The following is a 26349-nucleotide window of genomic DNA, read 5'->3' as shown; positions in this document are numbered from 1 at the left end:
TTTTTAAAGACAATCTAATGGTCTGAGGAAACGTCATATTATTAAGCAAAAAGGACAAGTTATAGAAAAATGATAGGGACTATACACACAATTTCAATCTTATTTTTAAAAATATACACCAGGAAAATAATTCTGGAAGTTAATATACCAAATTATAAGGAGGGATTAACTTTCAAAGATGGAATTATATGTGATCTTATTTTTCTCCACTTTTTTCCCCCTATGATTTTTTCTTTCCTCACTTACAGGATTAATGACATTTTTTTAATATACTTTCAGTATTTCTTATTTTTCTATATGGAATATGTACAGTTTTATAACCTGAATAGCATTACTTTAAAATTTTATATTTCCTTGTCTTTGACATCATAAGAAGAAAATCTGGCTGCTTGAAGCTAGACTAGTAAACTGTCTACCAAGTAAGTTCTGTGACTAAAAATATGAAATAAGTGGCAACAATACAGAAAATCAATTCTCAAGAATTAATGGAAAACAGCATAGTTAAAATACAAAGCAACACTCAATATACTTTTGACATCTTTCTGATGACTCAAAAGCAAGTCAGAATCTTAAGATTGTTGCAGAATCTTTATTCTCATTAATTATGAGTACTGCCTTCACAGAAACATTACAGTTAACTTCCCGGTGTCCAGGTAAGCCATTCACCTGCAGGAGCCTGTATCCTTACATATAAATCTTTAGGCAACACAACTCGTCTCCCACAGTTGTGAGGGTTAATAAGAGAACGTGGAGGAAAGTGCCCAGCACATCACAGGCACTCGATAACAGAGACACTCAAATAACAAGATTCCTTTCCTCAACAAAGATACTTGGGAAATATATACGCCCTCACATGAGATAGAAATGCCTTCTACTCTCTCAAGTTTCCTTTTACTGAACACAAGAGAGAAAACAGTCTGGCACGGGGTTTGAAGGTGCCAGCAGAGCGCTGCATCTTGCAGTGCTTAAGGAGCGTGGGCCCACAGGGGCACTGCACAAAGAGCTGGAGCGAGGCGGCTGGGAATCCGGCTGAGGGCAGAGGACACAGACTTGTCACACTCGGCAACAGCTGAGGAGATTAAGAGTGGCTTGGCTTGACTAAAATAAAGTAAAAAGGGATAACAAACAGGAGAACAGCCAAGAGCCAGAGAACTGAGCTCACACAGAAAGAAGAGGGTCGGGTCAGAAACCACTACAGGCCTGAAAGCCGTGCTCACCATCCTATGCAACTACTTCAGACACAGTTTCTCAAGGAATATGAAAGAAAAGCATACCCAAAATAATAATCAATATTTTTATTAGAACCCTGATTTCAAAAAAAAAAATTTTAATCAACATATTTATCAGTTTTGAGCTTTAATGACCCCAAAACCCTGTCTCTCTTCTTTGGTAAATAAATGTATAGATGGACTATGGTTATATATTGTAGAAAAAAACTTTACCCCTTTTTACAGTAATAAATTCAAACAAAGATTGGAAAAATTGACACAACAGAGAAAAAGGTGAGCAAATAGTATATCACATCCTTAAGCGGCAAATATCTTACTTCAAAATAAATATATCACTACTATTTCATTTTGAATCAAAGCGCTGAATTTAAACAACCAATAAATGAGTATTAGAAATAAGTATATATTTTGTTTCAGAGTAGAAAATTTCAGCATGTAAGTCCCAATTACTGAACATAGTAGAAATCGCCTGATACAGAGCTGTATGTCTGATGAGTGGTCAGTAACGTCTGTGCACTGAATTAAATGTGTGCATTATAATACACTAAGATGACTATGCTGTGTGTGCGTGCTAAATTGCTTCAGGTGTGTGGGATTCTCTGCGATCCCATGGACTGTACCCACTAGGCTCCTGTGTCTGTGGGATTTTCCAGGCAAGAATTTTGGAGTGGGCTGCCGAGCCCTCCTCCAGAGAGATCTTCCTGACCCAGGGATTGAACTCGCATCACTTATGTCTCCTGAACTGGCAGGCAGGTTCTTGACCACTAGTGCCCCCACATTAGCAGGTACTTAAAACAGGTACTTCTCACACATGAATTAACGTGCAGAGATTTTAGGCATTTAAAAACAGACCACGCAGTTCTAAGATACATGAAAATACAGTGTGCTGTATTAGGAAAGGGTATAAGCAGTAATCTGTCAAACCTCAGTCAAATTGGCATGTTCATCCTGCTTCAAACAGTCCTCAGCTGATACACTGCATAGTTCCTTATCACTCTGCAATAAAGACTTCACAGACTGGAACACATCTTCATTGAAGCTCTGAAAACAAAAGATATTCTTAATTTACTTAATTCTAAGACAATGTAAAAGATCCTGGTGATCGATTAAATGTAGAGTCACTAACTTTCCAATGAATATTCACTGGGCACCTTTTGATGTAACAGAACTCAACTCAACTGAGAGAAAGAACGAACAAAAGGCTGAAGCAGAACTCCACACACTCAACACACAACAGCACAGGCTCTCAACCTGCTGGAGACCTGAGGCCCTCAGCCAGGTCCTCCTCCTTTCACCCTGCGCTGACACCGATCGCATACCTGATTTCCAAGTCACTGGCAGAACAGAAGCAACAATTTATAAGATGATGATGGGGATGGGCTTACAGTAAGGTATGCTAACAATGTGATTAATTTCATAGCAAAGTTGGAGATGGAAAAATGAAAGAGGTAATAACCCAAAATAAGGCTTTTAAGGGTTCTTAAAGCAGCAATATAATGAAAGAGGGAAGGCATTCCAGGTTTGAAAGAAAAGGGTGACACCACTACAAAGAAACAGAGGAGGAAAATTTCATAAAGAAATGAGTATTATAGTTGGATATAAAGAGAACATTAATTTCTCTCCACCTATTACCCTTCTGATTTGTTGATCTGCAATTCTAGCAAAAATGTCCTTATTCTCTAATGTTGCCCTGTAGAAATCCTACATATTCCAAGACCTGTGAAGATTTCCCATCCCTCAGTCATAATAAAGCTCTACCAAACTTCCTACTGTATTTACACATTAAGATCATTTCATCTATATCACAATGTATTATAACTAGTGCTTTTGTATGTATGTCTTTCCTACCTGTTAAACCAAATTACTGAAGTAATTGTCATTTACTCAATCTATTTCCCCAGATTTCAGTACCTCACACACAATATGAACTCAACAAAGAGAAGCGATGCAAATATGAAATCAAAGCAATTAACAAAAAAAAAAAGCAATGTTAAATCTGAACTTTCAATATGAACTCAGGACTCTTCAAACATATGTACTACATTTTTTCCATTGATAGATCATAGAATCAATGACTCTTAAGAGCAATGAGCATACCCAGCAGACAAATTTTGGTTTCTAAATACCATTCACCAATTAAAAGAACTAGAAGTTCCCAGAGTGAAGGAATTCCAGGTCTGAGGTAGAAATGTATGAAGTGCAACTCAACATCTTACTGTGACACAATGGAATGAAGTGTCTCAAAAGAACACAGAAGCTTGAAGAACACTTGAAGGAATTCCAATTGGCCAAATATGGGATAATCTAAGCATCACAAGAATACAGATGGTAATGGAGTACAACAGCTGAGTTTAAAAGAAACTACAAGTCCATTAAAAGAGACAGATAAAAGGGTAGGGGTTGGAGGACTGTGCTACTTACCTTAGAACGCTGGCTAACAAATATGAACAGAATGACAAAATTTAAAAATTCCATTTGTAACTCCCAATATAACTACTGATTCAGGAAAGGACTATCAATGTATCCTAATCCACCAGATTAAAAGCTACTAGGGAACAAGATACAGTGTTTTGCCACATTACCCTACAGATTACTTATTAACAGCATTAATTACAAGGGGATTATGTGTCTTTATGCTGGAGATAACTGGTGGTTTATCAGAGAGTTAAGGCAGTTAAGGGTAACTAACTACCTGGTCAAGCCTGGCCTTAACAAGCTGCACCTTCTGATCTGACACACTAGAATGACCATGACATCATCCGTGAGGTGCTCCTACTGAACCTAACCACAGGGAAAAACAAGTGAACTCAGAACATGGAGATGTTCTACAAGATAAGTGGTCAAACTCTTCCAAAGATTTGCCATCATGAGAAAAGAACCTAGACCAGAGATGGAGCCGATGGGGGTGGGGAGATCAAAAAGATACAATACCCAAGTAGAGAATGTCAACCTTGCTTGACTCCTAGTTGAGAGGCAAGGGGAAAATCACAAGGATACTGAGACAACTGGGGAAATTTGTGCATGGATTGCACATTAAGACCATGCTACTGAATTAATGATTTTCTGAAGGATGGTAATAATGCTGATGTTCTTAAGAGACGCATGCTAACATATTAAGACGAAAAGTAAAATAATGTCCATAGCCTAGTCTCATTTGGTTTCAAAAGGGAAGTGTGTATGTACATATATACACACACAGATAGAATGGGTTTAGTAAAATATTAACAGGGTGAATCTAAGTGAAGAGTGTATGTGGTGTTCATTGTACTGCTTTCCCCCCCAATATTTGAATATTCAAAATTTTAAATGATTCTCCTTTCACTAAAGAGTGGAAATTTTCAGGCTAAATTATGAACATGAACTCAAAAAAGGAAAAAACATGAAATGTGAAATCTGAACATAAGCAATTAACATAAACTCATGAAAGTAAAAGAACAACAGTCACAGTTAGTACCCAGATCTTGATTTCTAAATCAAGAGGTTCTGTGGAGAAAGAGCCCATTCCAGGTCTGAGGAAGGTAAAGCAGAAACAGGTCAGTCTTGTACTAGAAAGCAAGGAAGCAATTAAAGAATTATAAGCCTGAGACAATAGGACTTTGGCATTGCCTGAAGGGGCTTATAGGGACCAAGTCTGGGGCAATCTGAACAACTTAAATAAACGAGTGAATAAATAAATGATTGCAAACACATAAAAGATGAGAAAACATAGTTATTTTAAAATCAATGCTTCCAGAGCAACACAAATAAATTAAAACTACTTGCTTCCATTTAAGGTGACTATTCCACCAAATCATTCATCTGAAAATTGGTAATCACCATTTTGCAACTTTCAGGAAATAGGTGCAGGATAGGACCATCAAGGGATGCAAAAAGTATTAGATAAAAGTCGAAAGAACAAGATGCTTGCACACTGTCAAGTATCATCCCATAGATATCTGCTAACTAAAAAACAGAATATACAGTTTTAAAATGGACAACAGTTACTACTCTAATCAACTGATCAATTCTAGCATCACTAATCATTAGGAAAACCTGCAATTTTGTCTTCTCACTACCCTTTAGTATCCTGCCTAAAAATTTTTAACTTGAATCTAAGTTAAGCCTTTACACCTAACTTCTAGTTTATATGAAATATATAGAGAGGGGAGAAGAATAAGTTAAACAGCACTGTGAGAAAACAACCAGACAAATGCAGAATGTGGAACACTGTACAAGAAACTGGCCTGGCCCATTCAACAAGTCAGTCTTGAATTTAAAAACAAAAAGAGGAGAAACTCTTTTAGAACCACTCCTCAAAAATATAAGTCATAACCATCAAATGCAATAGGCGCCTACACCGAACCCAAATGGGAGTGGGGCGGATGAGGGCCTAAAAAGACATTTTCAGAGTAATAAAGGAAATTTGAGTATGGCTGGGTATTAGGTACAAGGGGATTATATTTAATTTTCTTGAATGTGATCATGTTTGGAGTGAAGAGACATCAAGAATGTTAACTTTTACAAGGATTTACTGTATAGCACAGGGAATTATATTCAACATCTTGTGATAACCTATAATGGAAAAGAATCTGGAGCTCTACACCTCAAATTAATACCATACTGTAAATCAATTATAGCTTAAAAAAAAATAAAGACCATTAATTTTCAAATGGTTCTACCAAAAATTAAATACACACACAGAAATAAAACAAAAATATTAACTGCTGAATGGGGTGGTTGGTATGTAGGTTTACATGTGGGTGTACTATAGTTTCTCCATATGCTTGAAATTTACATAATAAAATGTTAGAAAAAATTAATGGAATAGAAAGTGCAGTTCTTTCTGGTTCTCACAGTCCTTGATTCCCAATAAATATTCAAAGTATCTCTTTATCTTTAATGTAAAGTAAAGTGAAAATCTAGAAAATCTGAGTATACCTTTCAATTTCCACATTAGCAAACAGGGAAGTTTTTGTCAGATAGATATATAGATATATAGATATATATACACACACACACACATCTTTTGAAATAAAGATGTCAAAAGTTGTACTATGCATGCAAAACACACATACATACAAAGAGTACACGTAGTATTCTTTTGAATATTGAATGAATGAACAAATTCATATACTACTATCTAAAAGGGTGTCCCAATATTCAAGAGAATTCAAACCAGAACTTTATCATGTGTCTAATATAAACAATGGGCTAATAACTATTAAATTAACAGCATGAAGTTTCAGCTGTGGCTGAATACACTGGTGAATTCAAATTAAATAGGTAGGTAGTACAATGCCTGGAGTACATGGTTTCTAGCTCACTATTTTATTTTCTGTATATGTGTATTTCTTAGTTCTAATATTAATTTAAAGCAATCAGTACAATTACTAATTTAAAGTTATGGATTCAATGGCTAATCTGAAAAAACTGTAATATACCTATAATTTACAAAAAGTAAAAACACAGAGAAAATAGTTTTTACTGTGAAGTGAAGTCGCTCAGTCGTGTCCAACTCTTTGCGACCCCATGGACTGTAGCTCATCAGGCTCCTCCATCCATGGAATTTTCCAGGCAAGAGTACTGGAGTGGGTTGCTATTTCCTTCTCCAGGGGATCTTCCTGACCCAAGGAGCGAACCCAGGTCTCTTTTTTCAAATTAAAAAGGGGACCTACTAAGTTTAAAGGTCCCTGAAAACACAAGGGACATATTACTTAAAAACATAATTACTACAGAAACTAGCACAATATTATAAAGCAATTATCTTCCAATAAAAAAATATAAAATAAATAAGTTTACTTTCTGCTTTCCAACTCTGCAGGCACCTTTTTCGACAACCACTCTATTCCAGTTAGCAGTCAAACCCAAACATTTCTTAGATCTCTGAAGAAATGACTAGCTAAATGAAAAGGCAGGCCTCGCAGCTTTTAAGAACACTAGCAACGAGAAGCTGGAAAGAAGATCGGCAGAGGAGACAAGAGCCACCACAAGAGAGGAGAGAGAGAAAGCTGCAATGCATGCCGTCAAAGAACATTGATCAAGCAAGGACTTGTCAACAGCGTCACATAATGCAGGAGATGAAGCTAAAAAAAGGGCTGACAAAGAATGCTAACCATCCCCCAGTGTTCATTCTCCCTTTCGTCAAGTGACACCCCCACAGTGTCAGTCAAGAAAACTGTCAAGAATGAAAGGGTAACAAAATCATCACAAGAGAGGAAAAGAGAGAGGGTTCTTCCTCAAACTAGGAACCCAAAAGCATCAGGAATCACATTTCATTTGCCCGCTCTTTATTTTCCACCTGCTACCTAGCCTAGGGCAAGGCATACTAGCAGCCCTCAAGTTTCTATCTGCTGAGTGAATCAGTGAACAGTAATATTTTGAGGTAAAGCTAAAGCTATGTAAGAAAAGTCATACCTGATGCTTATATTGTGAATAAGAGGAAAGAAAACTACTGAGAAGAAATAGGGAGAGATTTTGATCTTTGGGAAATAACGTTTATTGTCTCCATGATTTCATATCACTATTTTCATACATCCCAATCTCTGCATTTTATCATTATTGATTTCAATAATTAAGATTCATTTAAAAACAGTAATATCAATTCCTTCTTGGCCTTTTGGCTAAGATCAAGTGTAAAAACAGTAATATCATAACACAGCTGCTTAAAAAGACTTTGACTTCAGATAAAGGATCAACATTTTTATTAAAACTATCACTAAAAGGAATCTAATATAGTGAACTTACTTTTCTGACAGATGCTCTAGTTTTCATGTGATTGTTCCTGAAAGACTGGAAGGTCGCCATAACTATACTGCTGTTGTATGTAGTCAATGAAGAGTTAATCCACTAAAGACCTAAAGAAAAAATAGTAAAAGAAACTAATTTATTGATCAGAGTAATTCAGGCAAGCATTTTGTCCTAAAATAACTTCTTCAAATTCAGTCACTTAGAAAAATGAAAATAAACAAAAATTCTCAGACATAAAAATGTATTCAACAGTCTAACATGAATATTTGAATATTCATGAAAACTATGAACACTGGCACCTTAATGAGATCAAATTATTACAAAATGTTATTTTTAGGTTCAAAATCATTATATATTCAAAATTACCCATATCTAGTCAGTCTTAGTCCTTTTTAATTACAAGTAATATCTGAAAGCCTTAATAAGAAATATTTCAAAAACTTTCAAAAAACCTAAAACATAAAATTTCACAGAAAAAGCCTCAACCTTCTTGTCTCCTAAAAGTGACTCTATTCCTACAGCAACTGTAAATGCTTTAGACATTCTTATTTCTTGGGGAGAAAGGTTTAATAATATACAAATGAAAATATGAAATCTGTACATATCAAATAAAATCAGATAAAAACAAATCCCTTCTACAGGAATCTTAAGAGCATACCAATGTCAAGAATTCAAAAACATCCAATTCAAATCATTAATACCATAGTATTTAAAACACACACACACATACCCTTCTTGGTAGAAAATGCTAGAGCTATGTCACTTTTTATCAATGCTTTAATGAAACACCTTTGAGAGCTTAAATCAACTTGGGTATTAACCACTGAATATCCACATTTGACCACCGTAACTTGTCCCTTCATTCAAAATTTATGAGCACCAGACACTATGGATACAGGTATAGAACGAGGCACATACAGCACTTCTGCGTCAGAGCCTTACAAGGAAAATGCTTTATTACTATAAAGGGCAGGAGTGAGAACTGAATTCTAAATCCTTAATACTAAAAAAAATCTGAATAGAGATTGAAGACATGCCTAATCAGTTTCAATCAAATTGGTCTTATCAAGAATTACCTAGTTGAGGTTTTCAAGACATTTGGTTGATATTAATTTATACTATGAACAGACTTATACACAAAACCAAACTTCAAACTAGTCCCCCACAGAACTGCAAAAAAAAAAAGAAAGAAAATCTAAATTATAGTGGAGTTCTAATTTTATATTCTTTCGCTACAAAGATAAAACTGAAGTTTCAGTGCCTGCACACACATGCACCTCACTTTAGGGATTCCCTGATTCTAATTTTTCACAAAGAATTATATTTTTTATTTTTTATTTCTTGGGGGGGGGGGCCACACTTTTGGGGAGGATATCAGCTTCCCAAATAGGGATAAAACCTATGCCTTCTGCAGTAGTAGCGCAGTCTTAACCACCAGACTGCCAGGGAAGTCCCAGAATTTAATTTTTTTAGACAAAGAATTTCTATTCTGAACTAAAATAAACTTCTATTCTACTCTGATCTCTTTAACAATAAAACGTGATTAATGACTGGAATTGAAGCAGAGTTGTCAGAAAGACAAGGAATGTCCAGATAGCACAAGATAAAGAGCGATACACTGGATGCAGAAAAATAGCATTTGTACCTGCCTTGTGACTCTCATTAGCTCTAGGCAAACTGCATTATCTCTGGATCTATTTCCTCTATGTATATATCTGGGTGTATATGATGTATATTAACCTCAATGTATACTATCTTACTTACTGGACAAGTTTATTGTAAGAATCAAATAGAAATTTATAAGAGGCACTTTAAAAACTATAAAACATAGGTAAAAGAAGAACTAAAATATTTACTTACAGACCAAAATGATTAAGAGGACCAAAATTCTCAAAACAAGGTATAAATATAAAGGTTTATGTAACCAAAGCAAAGAAATAATCCTTTTCTTCGTCCCAGTCCAAGACACTCTCCCTTCCCCCACGTCTCCCGCCCCAAGTTCTCTACAGCTACCAAAAGCCCTCAGAGACAAGTGGACTTGCCTCAAACTTCACATAAAACATATAAAATATTAGAGGCCAACACAAGGATGCCACAACAGTGAAAGTTTAACTCAGCTCCTGAGTAAACTGGCACCACCTTTCTGGAGGGAAATTTTGTAATGCATGTCAAAACCCTGAAAACCCCCCTACACTCTGACACAGCCACTCCACTTCTGGGAATTAATCAAAGGAAAGAATGTCTCTGGAGCAGCCAGGGTTCTAAGGAGAGCTTAAAACAAAACCAACAGCTGTGCTAAAAGATTTCCTTGCACATATCATTCAATCCTTAGGACCAGCAGAATCCAGTTCTACAGTGAGAAAAACAGGCGAAGAAAGTTAACCACTCACCAGGCCCACACAGTGAGCAGTTGAGGGCTGAGACGCAAATCCAGATCTTCAAACTCTAGCACACAGGTGCTTACCCTCCTCTCTAGAGTGCACAGAGACCTGAAAAGCTGTTCATCGCACTTTGTGATAGCAATAAGAACCACCCCAGATGTCAGAAACAGAAAGACTGAGTGCCTTCCCACCATGGCATAATGTTGGCCATGGTACACAATGCGCAAGGACAGACAACCAGCATGCAAAGCATCTTCACTTTCTCTGACCCCTAATCTTCCCCAAGAGATGGAGTTGCTAAAAGAGATGGGAGACAGCAATTACCTTTGCAGCTGCTGAATAAAGGCAACACAAGCAAAGACTAAACTTGAACTCAATGGCGGCGTCACCAAACATGAAACTGAACCATTACCTCACTGGAAGGTGCACACGGCAACAGGACAAGCCCCCGAGGCAAGAAGCAGTCACAAGGCCTTCGGGGAAGGCCAGGAGCCTCTGATACAACATCTGTATCTGAAACCGTGTGCTACCCCAGCTCACTACCTGAAATATTCCTGAATGGCAGACCTAAATAGGACACCCTTCTCAAAGCTGAGAACTAAACAATCCAGTATGAACCTACAAAGAATCATTCACACACACACACACACACACACACACACACAGACACTGAAGGGAAAAAAAAAAAAAAAACTCCAAACACATTCAAGCCACCCAAAACTCACATTATCTATTTTTAGAATTCAAAGAAACTAGTTTTAATCCCACATTTACACTCTGCTTCACTCACTGAAGAAAAATACTTGCTGAATCCTACTCTACTTCTGTATTTCACTTAAAACATAAGCAAAACATTAACCTTGCAGAGAAAAGAAATCTATCAAAGAATATCATTGAAACAGTCCATATAAGTGAATCCAGCATGAGATGGTATGACTCATACTTCTGATAAAGCAAAGAAACAAAAATCTCTTTAGAAAAGATACAAAGGCAGACAGAGGGAGAAAGAGTGAGAGAGTAGGGTTCCTCACTATCTTCCATAATTACAGAAGATGTACTTTCAAACAGATTTCACAAAAGGTGCAAAAATATAGTATTTTTCCCTTGAACATCTTTATGTTAGGATAATAAACTTTTCCCTTAATGCTTTTTTGTTTTTGTGTTCCATTCTGGGTGAATAAACAAGTCCTAAACAGGAAACCACTAAGGGTTTTTCTCTAGAGTCAAATAAATTAAAGTGAACGTGGACAATGTTTTACTAAGCAGCTCAAAGAAAAGAAAGTAGAGATGGACAAGCCACACGACTGAAAAGTAAGCTATTAGAGCTCAGGAAAGCCACAGGGTATAAAACACCACCATGAAATAAATGAAATCTTGTGAGAAGCAGAAAAAGCTGGATACTGCTGAAACGGAAACAACCAAGAAAGTTTTAAGAAATATCACAAAGGAAAAATAAATACCACAGGATGTAAAAGATAACAAATGAAAACTAGAAAAACGATTATAAAGAGCACAGAAAACAGGTATCGGACACTTTGAGTAAACTGCACCTATCCTGATCCTACGATTTCACTTCTTAAAATTTATCCTATATACATACTTGCACAAAATTCATGAGGATATATGTGAAACAATATTCACTAAGATAAAAAAGGATGAAAACTAAAAATAACCTAGAAGCCCAACAAGTCAAATAAATTATAATAAATTCATATGACTCTGTTGGAAAGAAAGCAATATATACTGACAATAGTCCAGCATGTTCACAATGTATTAAGGGAAAAAATAAGCTACAGAACAACGCAAACAGTGTGCTCTCAGTGATTTTTAAAAAAATCATATACATATAATTTTTTTAAAAATTATATACATACAAAACTGACACTGCATGCTTCCCTCTTTTTGAGTTTTGAAGACAAAAGTGTGTTATTGTATTTGTATTCAAGCACAGTAAGCATTCAAACATCTAAAAAAATTAAAAAATATTTTTAAAGTACAAAGTAGACCTTTAAATGTTGAAATGGATACCCCTACATTTAATGAATTATTTCTGAAAATATGTCTCCAATAAATTCTAATTTTATAATATTTGGGAACATATTTATAATAAATACTCCAAATACATATTTTGGCCAAATCCCAAATATCCAGTGTTAAAAATAAATATTCTGTTGAATATAAATACAACTAAATAGGACAAAATATATGAAACATTAGTTTCTGACACTATCACACAAGAGACAACACAAGACTTGATCTATGCAAGACTATGATCCAAGAGGTCATAAAACAAGGAGACGCATGCCAAGCAGTATGGCAGTCTCACCGAATTGAAGAAACAGGGGCCAGAGCTTGGAAAGGCCAAGGTGCTTAGAATTTGCAGGACAGAGTACTGGAGGAAGAACTCAGAGTAAGAACTTTACAGATCTGCAAGGTGGGCTTCCTATGGTCCTTGGTCTACTGTCGATATGTGCTGAGTAGCTGAGGATGGGGAAATAATTTCCAGAGAGCAATAGGCCAAACAGTACCTGGAGCCACACAGGACTTGGAATAAGTCCCACCAGCTAGCGTGGGAAAACTCTGTAACATATCAGGCAATGGCTGGACTCCTCAGAAGGAAATTTGCCTCAGTTGAGGAACTAAATCAGCACTAAAATCCGTTCTGGACTTACCCTAACAAAGATAAAAGTCAAGCCTCAAAACAACCCAACAGATTCCAAATAATCTAGCTGTATACTCCAACTAACTCCACCACTTAAGGAATACAACAAAACTGAGCAAGTAACAGCATAAAATTCAATGGCTGGCACACAGTCAAAAATTATCAAATATACAGAGAAAAATAATAAGACCCATAAGCAGGAGGATAAAAGTCACTAAGTGCAGATCCAGAAATAACCGAGACAATAGAATGTACAGAAAAGATGTTAAAACTATATTACAAATGTGTCCCATACAGTCAAGAAGGGAGTGAAAACATGATTACGATATGGAGAGAAACGGAAGATACAAGTGATTCAAACTGAACTTCTAGAGATGAAAATAAAGTACATCCCAGATGCCATTAATAGCAGATTAGACACTGCGAGAGAGAAGCTCAGTTAATTTAGACATAGCAATAGAAACTACCCAAAATGCTGTACAGAGAAACTTAAAAACAAACAAATGACTCACCGTAAAAGATAATAACTGGAATCCCAAAAAGTGTGGGAACAAGGAGCAACATATGAAGACAAAATGGCTCAGAATGTCCCAAAGTTGATGAAAACCATAAACTGACAGATGTAAGGAAGATTAACAAACCCTAAGGAAAACAAACATGAGGAGGACTTCACTAATACATACTATAACCAAATTTCTGAAAACATGTGATAAAGAGAAAACTTTTGAAAGCAACCAGAGAGAAAACTACACATTACATACATACATACATACATACAGAGGAACAAAGGAAACAAATTTCTTATTAGAAACTATGCCAAACCATAAAATAAAACAAGAGGGAAACATCTAAAGAGTGTCAACCCAGATACCCATTCCCAAATATCTTACAAAAATTAAGAGAAAATAAATTTATTTGAACTAAAAAAAGCTATGAGAATTCATCACCAACCATCACTATAATCAGCGTTAAAAAAAATTTTTTTTCTACAGGCAAAAGAAAAAGAATACCACATGCAAATCTGGATCCAAACTAAGCACAATATTTCAAAGGGTTAATATAAGGGTAATACAAAAAATATTTTGTTTTAATTTCTTAAAAAATAACTTAAAATTGAAAATAACAATGAATTATGGGGTTTACAACATACAAGATGTGTGACAAAATTACACATAGCATATCATGTGTTAAGAGCTGAAAAAATACTGTTATACACTATAGAAAAAGTGATATTGATAAGTTATCTTGTTAACCCCAGAGCAACCATCAAATACAAAGCAAAGTGGTGTGAAGGAGTGCTATCCTCTTTTTGCAGATGAGGAACCCAAGGCTTCCTCTTCACAGAATGGTTATAAGGATACAATTAAGTAATACATTTAAAAACAGTACCTGATGTAGAAAGAACTGAAAAATGTTAGCTTTTTCCTTGGGTACAGTCCTGCTGTTTGATTTATAAAATCTAAAAATATCACAGCTATCAGTTACTACTTTGTCTTTCAAAACAATCATCATTCATGTAAAAAGAAGTGTGAATGTAATCTCATTATCTACTAAGATATCTGCTTCTCTATAATTTCCTGTATATGAACAACAAACACAACTTAAAAAAATATCCTAAAATACTGAGGCTGTGCATTCAATGTGAACACGCTTCCTAGAAGGTAGGGTAATAATATTCTTAACCTTCTGCACAATCCCCACCTACAAGATTATTCTTAACAAAAAAGTATGTTCAAAATTTTAACTCAGGAACACATTCCTCCATGTCAGTGGCATCTGTGATTTCAAAGCTCTAAGAATATACTGCTAAAAAGGCACTTAAGCAGCTCATGCAAATAATAATAAAGTTCAACCCCGAACTGCCAGCAGGAGGAATGAGTGAACACATCCTCTTTGCAGATGGGCCCAGTGCTTGGCACATATGAAGCATTCTAAAATTCTGTGCAGAACCTATTAACCAAGAGAATACATGAGGCATAAAAAAGTGTGAAAGGTAATTTTAAGGTTTCAAGCTTGGGGAGCTGTAAGTGAAGCCAACAAGACGGTAAGTGGAAGATAGCGTTATTTTATGTCAAGATAATATCCAAAGAGCACCTAAAAAATACATTTAGCTGTGGTAGTCAGAGCTAGAGACGCTACTCTAGGAATTATGTGTATATACAGAGCTTGAAAGCTGACCCTAGAGACTCTGACAAGACAGAAGACAATCACGATGAACAGTCCTCAGGCAGGTAAACGAAGAGCCACAATCAGTGACAGTCAAAGCAAGTGAGGTAGCAATTTAGGAGAATTTAGGCGTCACTGAAGTCAAGAAACAGTTTTAAGTATAAAGTGGTCAGCACTAGACTTAGCCAGCAATGACAGTTTCTTCTGCAAATGCTGCAGAAGCCACACCACAGTACCCACACACAGCGTGCCCTCAGTCAGTCACACCACATCCCTTACACTCTGCCAGGCAGGCACTGTTTAATTGCTGATAAACTGAATTTATATTTTTCACAATAGAAGTTGCTGTTTTATACCCATTTTTACATAAGAAAACTGAAGCACACAACATTTACTTCAGCGGTCCTCCAACCTTTCTGGAACCAGGGTCCAGTCTTGTGGAAGACAATTTTTCCTCGGACTGGCAGGGCTGGGGAGAGGGGGATGTTTTCAGGATGATTCGAGCACATTATATTTATTGTGCACTTTATTTCTATTATTACTACATCAGCTCCACCTCAGATCATCAGGCGTTAGATCCTGGAGGTTGCAGGCACCTGATTTACATACACATTTGGCCCTCATACACCTAGAACCTGTCCTGAAGGAGACCATTGCTGAGAGCAAGTTCAGAGTGCTAAGGGGAAAATTCTAACTGTAGGAGGTCAGAGTACACCGGAAGTACCCACCTTTTCCTGCCTGTTCACACCCTCTTTACTACAGAACTTGTAGTACCCAGCCTGAAAAAATAGAAACTGTGGGACTTTTTTGGGACTTTTGTGTAGGGCACACCTACATCTTCTCCCCCATCTTTCCCCACCCTCGGCCAACAGGACTACAAGTAGGTACCTGACCTATTGGACTACCTATCTCTCCAGAAATTCGGAATTAAGACGTGGAGATATCTCGAGAGAACCACACTGCAAAATCAAAACATCTTGTGTTGGCACTAAAGCAAACCAAAGTCTCATGCAAACCAAAGGTATGGGGAAGCAGAAACCAAGAACTTGAAAGAGTCAATCTGAAAGAAGTCGAAAGAGACATTACAGAGTAACAGAGACACAACACCCATGTCATGGCTTCCCAGAGAAAAACTGGCTGGGTAACTGCCCGAAGATGTTCTGGTTTCCAGAACGCTGAGCTGGACTTCAGACACTTCTGTCTGATAAATGCCCTTTTTAAGTAAGTTAATTCAAATGGTTTCTGTTTCTTGCAGCCCAATAATCAAGACATTAAAAGAGGTCAAAGAAAAAACACTGGGTAAGCAGTTACTATGTGCTTCACAGTAACTAAGGTTTTAAAACCTCTCCTGTCAGGGATGAAGAAAAAGAGGCTTTGTAATATCAACGAACAGATCTCCTGGACTCCCAAACACAAACTCTTTATTTTACACTGTAGCTCTTTTTCACTCAAGTAATATCTAATCTGTTCCAATCCTCTATGCCATTTATCTATTTTTTCCCATGAAACATGGTCTGATTAGTACAAAAATGCTAACTTCTTTTCTCCTGTCCAGTCTCTAACCTATACATTTCAAATAAATTTATGCTAGTATTTTATAATAAACATTAATATATGAAGATGAGTGACAGAATAAAGTCACTTGGATCTGTCTGATTTGTTTGTAAATTGAAGTAATTTTCTTTCCTTACTTTACCAGTTTATACACTAACCCTGAACTCAAGCCCAGGCCAGCTTAGATCTTTTCCTAGCCTGTCCCATTCCTCATTTCCTCCAAATCATTGATTTTACTACTAAAATGCAGGCAAGAAAAAGAACAGTTTAGCTTACCTAAATGATCATCCTACCCAAAGTGACTTCAGTTACAAGTATCTACATCCTAAACCTGAAAATCCTGCCAAAGTGATAAAAACCAGTAAAAAAACAAACAAACAAAAAAAAAAACTGTTTTTCTATCCCTGAAAATCAGCTTCCCAAGATGAAATGGCAGAGAACTTCTTAAATCTATACAAGTCTCTTTCACCCATTCTCAAAAAGACGTTGAAGTTTTTCTGTTTTCTCCAAGTAGAGACAACAGCACAGCCTACTTCATTACTGGAAATTTCCCTAAGAATAACCTAAACTGCATCATCTGATTTGGTTTGATTTCCTTTTCCAGACAGTTAAGTTCCTGGAATTTCTCATTTAAAAAAAAAAAAGAAAAACAAATATACTATCCTTCTTCCAGCCTTGAAAGGCAAAGGAAGACTTCTTCAGCTTCTAGACTTCTCCAAAGAGTTGAAACGCTAGAGAATTTCTCACTGTGGCTCAGAGTCTTCGGCAGGTCCCATATCCTCAATATTGGGAAATATCATTAGCCTGGAGGTAGACCACTAGGCCCTTATTAACAGAGCAGCTATGTGGGTACAGATATTCATCACTAGGTACCAGTTCAATTTGGGGAATTGGTTCTGACTGCCTTTACATTCTCAGATTTCTCATAAACTTCTGTTACAGCCAAGAGTGAAATTCAGTCAACCTTTGGGTCAGTTCTGCCACAAGGGCCATAAAGAAGTATGCATTAACAGGGTACTACTTGAAAAATATAACTGTGTATTTAAAAAGCTTCATTAAAATGGCACTATCTAAACTGACAGTGATTGTGCTGGGCACTGGGATGCCATTTCCTCTAAAACCACAAATAAGACAATAATATGACATTAAAATAACTGCTGAGAACCCTAAATTTTCTGAGGACATTTCCTATTTCCAGACATACCAAGATCAGCATCAATCAATATATCATCCCTAACAAGGTGGAAAGAAGCTAAGGAAAGCTTATGAGTTTTCCAAGGGACTGAGGAATTACAAAGCTGAAAAGCGAACCAGAATGTTTAACGCCAGGCTGCAAAAAGGCCATTAGATACGTGTCTCAGCAGTATTTCTCACCCTGAAATTTCCTTAGCATCTTAAGCTTAACCACCTCCAGTTTAACAGGGGTTTCAGTGGAAGGAAACCAGAAAGACTGTCACCACGTCATACACTGTGGTTCAGATTCTACTGCCATTGTTATTCTGCCAACGTTTTTAACACTTTGGTCACACCCACGTATTTTTTTTTAATAAGGCAGTTTAAGTGCCTGGAATAAAAGAATAAGTCTACCCAGTCCATTCAGATGAGGGGTGGTGGTCTGCATTTGAGCCGTTTAACAGCGCTGAAAGAAATCTGAGACCAGATAAATCCAAGGAGCACGCCGAAGAGATGCTTGCCGCTTCCCGTTTGTCCCAAGATTTAGGGTGTACCCGGTTCCAGGGCTCAAAAGGGTCTGACAGAGGAGGATGGCTGTTGGTTCGGGGGACAAAGTGCATCCTCCTTTACCTCGCGCAAAGGTTTCTTTCTGTGCGTGCTGCACGCAGACCAACGAGACACACGCAGCAGCACGCACGGAGGGGCCCCGGCTCTGAACACCACCTTGGGGGACGGAAACTAAGCCTGTCACCCAAAGGGCTGCCGCCCCGCCGCCGCCCTCAGACACCAGGAAGACCGTTCCGGAGGCCGAGGACGTCCGTCCCCGTCCCCTCAGGCCCAGGGCCTCGGGCTTCCTCTCCTCTCCCCGCCCCGCTCCTCCCTCCGCCGTGCGAAGGCTCAGCTCCGGGCAGCCCCAAAGTCTGAGCCGGGACTGTGGGCCGCTCCCGGCCGCTCCATCCAGCGAGGCCCCACGCCCCGCCGCCGCTCCGGCCAACGGGTGCCGCTCACCTCAGCGGGCGGACCCGCGCCAAGGCTCACCTGGGGGGGCGCAGCCTCCGCAGCTCACAGGCATGACACCCGCCCGCAACGACCAGCGGCGCGAGCGGCCGAGGAGGCGGGCGCCCCCCTCCCGCAGCGGCCCCCAGCCCTCCCCCCTCCCCGCCCCACGGCCGGCCCGCCCGCCCCCGGCTTCCGCCACCGCAGCTCCAGCCCGCAACACCTCCGAGAGTCCTCACGCCTCCCACTCGCTCTCGCGAGAGAGCGCCCCGCCTCTCGCGAGAAGAACTCCGCGACCAAGCCCGCGCAAAAAGTGGGTGGGCTTTTTAAACTGGAGAGAAGGAACAGGAAAAAGCCTTCCCACGTGCCCCGGGGCCGCCAGCCGGATGGCCGCGCGCGTCACGTGACCACGCCCAGCGGCGTTCCCATTGGTCAGAGTCCGTTCGGGCCACGGGAGCTTTAAACTCGAGGCTGACCTACGAACCTCCCGCAGAGGTCTTGCGCGCTTCCTGGTCCGTTACCTGGGAAACCGTTTAACCCTTTCCTCGGGCAAAATATACAAATCTTGGCTTGCTCTGCGGTTCTTGTGTAAGGCCCTGCCTCCTTTCCTTCGTCCCCTAGGTTTTACCGCCGGAGGTCAGCTGGGCTCCTTCTTCGCCCCAGATTACCTTGTGCTTGCTTCTGATTCCGGGGGCCCCTGCGGCAGCCCCTCGAGATCCGACGGCTCCAGAAGGGCTCATCCTCTGACACAGCTCCGCCCCTTCCCCCCAGCATTTCCAGGGAGGACCACTCACAGCGCGCCAGGCCCACTGACCCCATCCAGACCTCAACAATTGGCATCGAGGGATCTCCAGGCCCTAATGCTCACCCTTCCGTCGTGAGGCGATGTCAGAATCGGGAAGTAAAGCCTTGATCACGGGGAAACCAAGACCGAGATGAAAAGCTAGCATGTTTAGAATCAAGGTAGAATCGGAAGGGCTAGTCTAGTGAAGTTGCAGTCTCCTCGAAGACATCTATTCCTCAAGAGTGGAGATACCTGATAGATGAGAAGGACAGTTTTAAGTGTATCTTCATTATGAGTTTTGCCCTGGGAGAGAGGAGGGCAAGGAAGAAAGGGCATATTCATATGTTCGTTTCCTCACTTAACAAATTTTTGTTGAGCTTCTATGTTAGGGACTATTCCAGACTCTCGATTGAGCACCCTCAAAAACACGTAAATCTAGGTTCTGGGGAGTTTACGGGCAGGGGAGAAAAAATATCTTGGTGTTAAGCTCCACGCAGAAGAAATTCAGGGAATGATGTGATGACGATTGCAATGGCCCTTTTGAGGAGGAAACATTTAGGAAGCGGTTTGCGTAACAGGCATGCAAATATCAGAGAAGCTTTTGGGGCAAAGGAAACTGCTAATTCTAAGGCCCTAAATTGGGTTTGAGGGGGAAGGTTTGAAAAAGCAAAAGGAAAGTAAGCTTGGAAACACTTGGAGAAGTAAACAAGCATAGGTTACATCCTGTAGGGTTTTGTAAGCCGATATAGGATATTAGTTTATTCTGAGTGCAGTGGAAAGCACTGGAGAGTTTTAAATAGGGAAGAGACACCTATGGTTTAATAATTTTAAGCTCTTCGCTGCAGAGCACGGATCTTAAGAAGGCCACAGAGGAAGAAAGGGGATTAGAGGATTAGTAATCTATGTAAGAAGGAGCCCCGAAATTTTTAATTTCCGATGACATTGACATTCCTGTTCTAAAATCTGTTAGGTCAAAGTCCTGGTTCTGTTAGCCATATTTTGTTAAAAAAAAAAAATCTAGGTATTCTTCAGTTACTGCTGTTTAATTACAATTGGAGAAATAAATTGGAAATTTTGTTACACGGGAAAACGAATGGCCCAAAAAAAATCATTACCTTTGATTTTTTCCCCTCCATTGACAACACACAGATAACCACCTCTTCTGTTCAAAGGTCAGTTCTAAAAATAGCCAACATAAAATGATGTTCAATGCAGATATTTATTCCTGAGTATAAGATTTGAAAAGGTAGAGGTTTAGGGCTAGAAAATGGAGATGTTTCACTAACAAAAACAGAAATCAGGAGAACTGAGTTCCAACCAGAAGATCTCATTAATTGGTGACTCAGCCAAATCAAGCAAGGTACCTTATCATCTGTGAGTCTCAGTTTCCTCATGCATAAAACAAGGCAATGAACTAGCCTGCACGCAAAGTGGTTAAGCCTGAATTACATTTTGGCATCCACACACCAGCAAGAGGGAAGCTGGAAAGGGAAATGAAATGAATTTTTATAAAAACCTAACAGAGTCAGCACAAGTCAAATGAAATTAGAAGCTCGTACACACACACACACACACATACACACACACACACACACACACACACACGTATGCACGCACATACAGCAGCTGAGAAACTATCAAACTGATTAATACAGATACCAGGAATGCTTCCCTAAAAAACCTTGGCCTTCTCAGAGTGTGAAAACAGAAACATTGCCACCTGCTCAACCTCCTATTCCCTTTCTCTGTAGCTATTTTGAATCTATGTAGTCTTTAATAAATAATGATTCACATATTCCTAATCAAAATTTAAGAACTAGAAAAGAAATATTTAAAAGATCTGGGGCAATATTTTAAAATTAAGCCAACACCTCGATTTTAATGAAAATAAGATTTCAACACTATAGGGTTATTTTTTTTGAAAGGAAAAATACTGAATGAGAAAGAGTATTATTTTAACATATTAAGAGCATTCATTTAAAATGCTGAAGGAACCAAGTACTCTTTGAATACTGTTTGCAGTCCTTATAATGATTAACTGAAACAGCTGCTCAGTACTGCTAATTTAATGCCCAATGGGCACAGCTCTCCCATTCTAATCTAAACTAATACAGCAATAAACCCTCCCAACTCAAGCTAGCAAGACAGTCACTGTTGTCTCTTGCCAGCTACAATTATTTCTAGGCCAACGAATATAAAATGGGAAGAAATTAGGATTGAAATCCATTTCTACAGGTGTCCCTAGTTTCTAGATTTTTTTATTTTCTTTTTTAACAGCTTTATTGATATATAATCCACATATCATACAGTGTTCAAATGTACAATTCAGTGGTGTGGGTATACTCCCAGAGTTGCCCAATCATCAGCAAAATCTAACCTTGGAACAATTTTTTCCCCCAAAAGAAACCCGTTATCTATTAGCAGTCAATCCTCCACCCTGTCCCCAGCCCTACACAACAGCTATTTTTTTTATAAAAAAATTTTTTTATAAACTTTCCTTTACTGGAAATTTTGTATTAACAAAATTATTCAATATGTGGTCATTTGTCTCACTCGGGTTGTTTAATGTTTTCAAGGGCCATCCATGTTGTAGCATGTATGAGTACTTCATTTTTAATTGCCCAATAATGATTCCATTGTATGGATATAGCACATTTTGTTTATCAGCTTATCAGTTAATAGACATTTGTTTTGTTTCCACTTTGGTGCTGTTTGTGTGGATGTTGTGTATTCTTTTTTAACACTTTAAAAAATAATACATATCCAGTTTACAAGTCCATATTTTTTTCTCCTAGCACAGTTACTTTGCTCCTTGATATTTAGTCACTGAGTCATATCTGACTCTTCGGGACCTCATGGACTCTAGGCTGCCAGGCTCCTCTGTCCATGGGATTCTCCAGGCAAGAATATTGCAGTTGGTTGCCATGCCCTTGTCCTGGGGATCTTCCCAGACCCAGGGATTGAACCCAGTTGGATTCTTTCCCACTGGGCCACCAGGGAAGCCCCTAGCTTTGTCTTTTTTGCCTGCTGTTTGAAATCTGCACTCAGCCCCAGAAGGCTGACATTTCTACTTGGGTGTTTCACATCTGGCCACATCACTGCCCTGTTTAAACCTTTCAGTGGCTTTTGCTTGGCCTGCCCATGATCTTCCAACTTTCTTCCCTGCTCTGACCTGATCCTCTCTCTCAGATAGTCTTCGTTTCAGGTCCTGGACGTAGGACCAGACCCTCCTTGCTTCAGAGCCTTCCCACAAGCTGTTCCTTCCTTATAAAATGTTCTTTCTCTCCCCATTCCCCTTAGCCTCTGAATGAATGCCTGTGAATCCGCCAGCATCCTGCCCTACTCTCAGTTCGTCAAGAACTCTTCCTAACCCCCCAGACTAAGCTCCTCCTTATCTGGGACTCTCTACGTTTTCTTCAAAGCATTCATCAACTTAAAATGATTTCTATTTGAGTAATTGTTTGGTTATTGTCTGTCTCTTTCCCCTGCTAGACTGCAAGATCCCTGAGCAGGAACCACATCTGTTTTTACTTAAACATGCCTGGCACATAGGAGGTGTTAGTAGTTATTCAGCAACTATTCAGAGGAGGTAAGGGAGGGAGGGAAGGAAGGAGAGAAGAAGAGAGGAAGAAGGGGGAGGAGGGGGAAGGAAGAGGAAGAAGAGAAAAATAAGAAGGAAAGGAGGGAGGAAGAGAAAGGGAGGAGAAGGAGGGGAGAGTGGAGGAGAAAGAAAGAGAAGAAGGAAGGAAGAGAAGGAAAGGAGAGTTCTATTTTTCCCTCTTTTTCTAGACTTGAACTAAATTTTAGGCCCACCATGGAGACTCTTGGGCCCACAGTACTACCTCAGCAAACCAAACCTTAGAGAACTTTCATGTTTCTGTAATTCATCCACTAGACCAGAAACATATATTCAGTCAGACAAACCCCTCTGTTCTTGCCTGGGGAATCCCATGGACAGAGGAGCCTGGCAGGCCACAGTCCATGGATCGCAAAGAGTTGGACATGACTGAGCAACTAAACAGCAACAAATCCCCAAATGCCAAGGCAACGCTGAGTTGATGTCCTTGTTCCTTCTCACCCCAAGCAAGGTTAACAGTGTGGCCCCAGGCACTCGGATATTTTCTATTTTTGTTTTTCCCTGTTCTTTAACCTGTAAAAGCTTCCTGCCTTTCACTCCATTTGGCAATTCTCGGAATGGAGGCTGTCTACTTCATGAAGAGTTAGCTCATTTGTATCACCTAAATTGTTTAAGCATTTTTTTAATACCAGAAATCTTCAGCAAAGTCCTGATAAATATTGTAAGGCCAGTCTGTGCTGTGCTACAGGAAATGAATAGAAAGCCTGGCCCAGGCTTGAGATGGTGTTGCAGGGGACGCACATATCCCCTGCCCCTTGATGCCTACAGAGAGGGTGATGTGCGGAAAGGAAGGCAGGGGTGTACAGTGAAGCTGAGGCCTCAGTGTGACAAGTCAGAGAACACCGGCTGTGTCTGCTTTATCTAACATATGCCAAGGAAAGCCTCAGCGGCCCCCAGTCCCCAGGACACACTTTAGTGGACTGATTCCCAGCAGTCAGGTTAGTGGCTGGTGGATCTCCTCCAAAGTAGTCTTGCCATTTAATGAAAATGTTACTTCCATTTGTTTGCATAGCCTAATGGATCCAAGACATTTGAGTTATAGGCGCATGAAAGAATGCTAGCCCAGCCTGGATGAAAGATTTGTTCTGCTCACCTGGGGCATTGAGCATTATGTGTTGTGGCTGTTGTTTAGTGAGTCATGTACAACTCCTTTGTAACCCTCCAGACTAGCCCGCCAGGCTCCTCTGTCCATGGGATTTTCCAGGCAAGAATACGGAGTGGGTTGCCATTTGCTCCTCCAGGGGATCTTCCCAACCCAAGGATCAAACCGCATCTTCTGCACTGGCAGGCGGATTCTTTATCACAGCCCCCTGGGACGCCCGCTGAATGTCATGGTTCTGACTAAAGTTAGCTCGTTCAGTCTGGTTCTACCTTTCCATGGGACTAGGCATGCAACACAAAGCCAGCTGTCAGTGTAATCCCCCTAATGACCTTTTGACGACAAAGCAGGCATCATCTTTCCTCCGGATCTCTGGAGCTTTACACCAGCAACCTCTGACAGCCAGGAGTAGATTCCATGTCGCTTCCTGTTTGAAAACTTAAGTCTCCCTTTGGCCCGTTGGCTGAATTCCTGTTTCCTGTCTGAGTGATGGTGCCAGCTGGCTGTTCACTTGTGACAGAGAGATGTCAGTCCTTCTTTGCCTCGCTGTTCTCTGTTTGGAGATTTGGGAGGCTTTAGTGATAATCAATACTCACACGTTATGTAGAATATTGGAAAATACAGGAAAAGAGACTAGAGCTGATTCCCTTTCTGGTGGTTGCTTTACACACATTACCGTTTCCCTCATGGCTTAGACTGTAAAGAATCTGCCGGCAGTGCAGGAGACGTGCGTTCAGTCCCTGGGTCGGGAAGATCTCCTGGAGGAGGAAATGGCAACCCACTCCAGTATTCTTGCCTGGAGAATCCCACGGACAGAGGAGCCTCGCGGGCTAAAGTCCATGGGGTGGCAAAGAGTCGGACATGACTGAGCAACTAACGTTTTCACTTTACGTACATTGTTTAGTAATATTTAATAAACCAACTTTGGAAGGTGGGAAAATATGAAAGTTATAATTTCAGCAGCCAGTTAAAAACATAAAAATACTTTTAAAATTTAAAAGATGAAGTATCTCATTCATGACTTTGTTTTGCGTGAGTGATTACTCAGTCATGTCCGACTGTTTGTGACCCCATGGACTGTCACCCACCAGGCTTCTCTGTCCGTGGGATTCTCCAGGCAAGAATACTGGCGTGGGTTGCCATTTCCTCCTCCAGGGGATCTTCCTGACTCAGGGATTGAACCCGCATCTCCTGCTTTGGCAGGCAGATCCTTTACCACTGAGTCACCTGGGAAGCCCTGACTTTGTTTCACTAGTGTGTGTATTACATCACAATCTGTTGTGTCATTTTTTTTTTTTTGTGTGTGTGTGTGTGTTTTTTTTTGTTGTGTCATTTATAACACTTACCTTACTCGTTTGTAATGAGTCTCCTAAAGGACAAAAGTTCATCTTAACCTTTTGTATAAAATGACCCCTAGTTAACATTTTTTGTTGTTTGTTTTTACTGCAGTATAGTTAGTTTACAATGATGTGTCTGTCTCAGCTATACAGCAAAATGACTCATAGACATATATACATTCTTTAATATTCTTTTCCATTATGGTTTATCCCAGTAATGATTTTATGTATAGTAGGTATTTATTAAATGCTCTGTGACTGCTAAAATCCTGACTATAAGTATTAGTAAACAGTACAGAGGATAATGCAGAAGTGCCACTCCAAATTAAAGACATATTGAATTGGAAAAATATATTTGAGTGCTATTATATATCATACTAATATATAATAATTCTTCTGATTTAAAACATCATCAGTTCAGTTCAGTTCAGTCACTCAGTCGTGTCCGACTCTTTGCGACCCCATGAATCGCAGCACGCCAGGCCTCCCTGTCCATCACCAACTCCCGAAGTTTACTTTGGAGTTTACAAACTCATGCCCATCGAGTCGGTGATGCCATCCAGCCATCTCATCCTCTGTCGTCCCCTTCTCCTCCTGCCCTCAAT

At 39.5% G+C, this 26349-nt stretch overlaps 1 protein-coding gene across 7 annotated transcripts in view; it reads right to left on the bottom strand.

The window, feature by feature from the left end:
• Nucleotides 1–19041, bottom strand: part of AKAP11 (A-kinase anchoring protein 11) — a 48251-nt gene extending 29210 nt beyond the window's left edge. For 2 of the 7 annotated variants that reach the window (XM_065901598.1, XM_065901604.1), the window contains exons 1-3: nt 18930–19041; nt 7953–8062; nt 2154–2270 (exon numbers count right to left, since the gene is read on the bottom strand). In XM_065901598.1, the coding sequence (XP_065757670.1) occupies nt 2154–2270; nt 7953–8012 (177 nt within the window). In that variant the 5' untranslated portion in view covers nt 8013–8062; nt 18930–19041. The other 5 variants (XM_065901599.1, XM_065901600.1, XM_065901602.1 and 2 more) reach the window with 5 other exon arrangements.
• Between the last annotated feature and the right edge of the window lie 7308 nt (nt 19042–26349).

The sequence above is a fragment of the Muntiacus reevesi genome, chromosome 11 (assembly GCF_963930625.1).
Source record: "Muntiacus reevesi chromosome 11, mMunRee1.1, whole genome shotgun sequence".
NCBI classification, from domain to species: domain Eukaryota; kingdom Metazoa; phylum Chordata; class Mammalia; order Artiodactyla; family Cervidae; genus Muntiacus; species Muntiacus reevesi.
The sequence above is the reverse complement of the archived record's forward strand: the minus strand, read 5'-3'. Positions and strand labels throughout refer to the sequence as shown.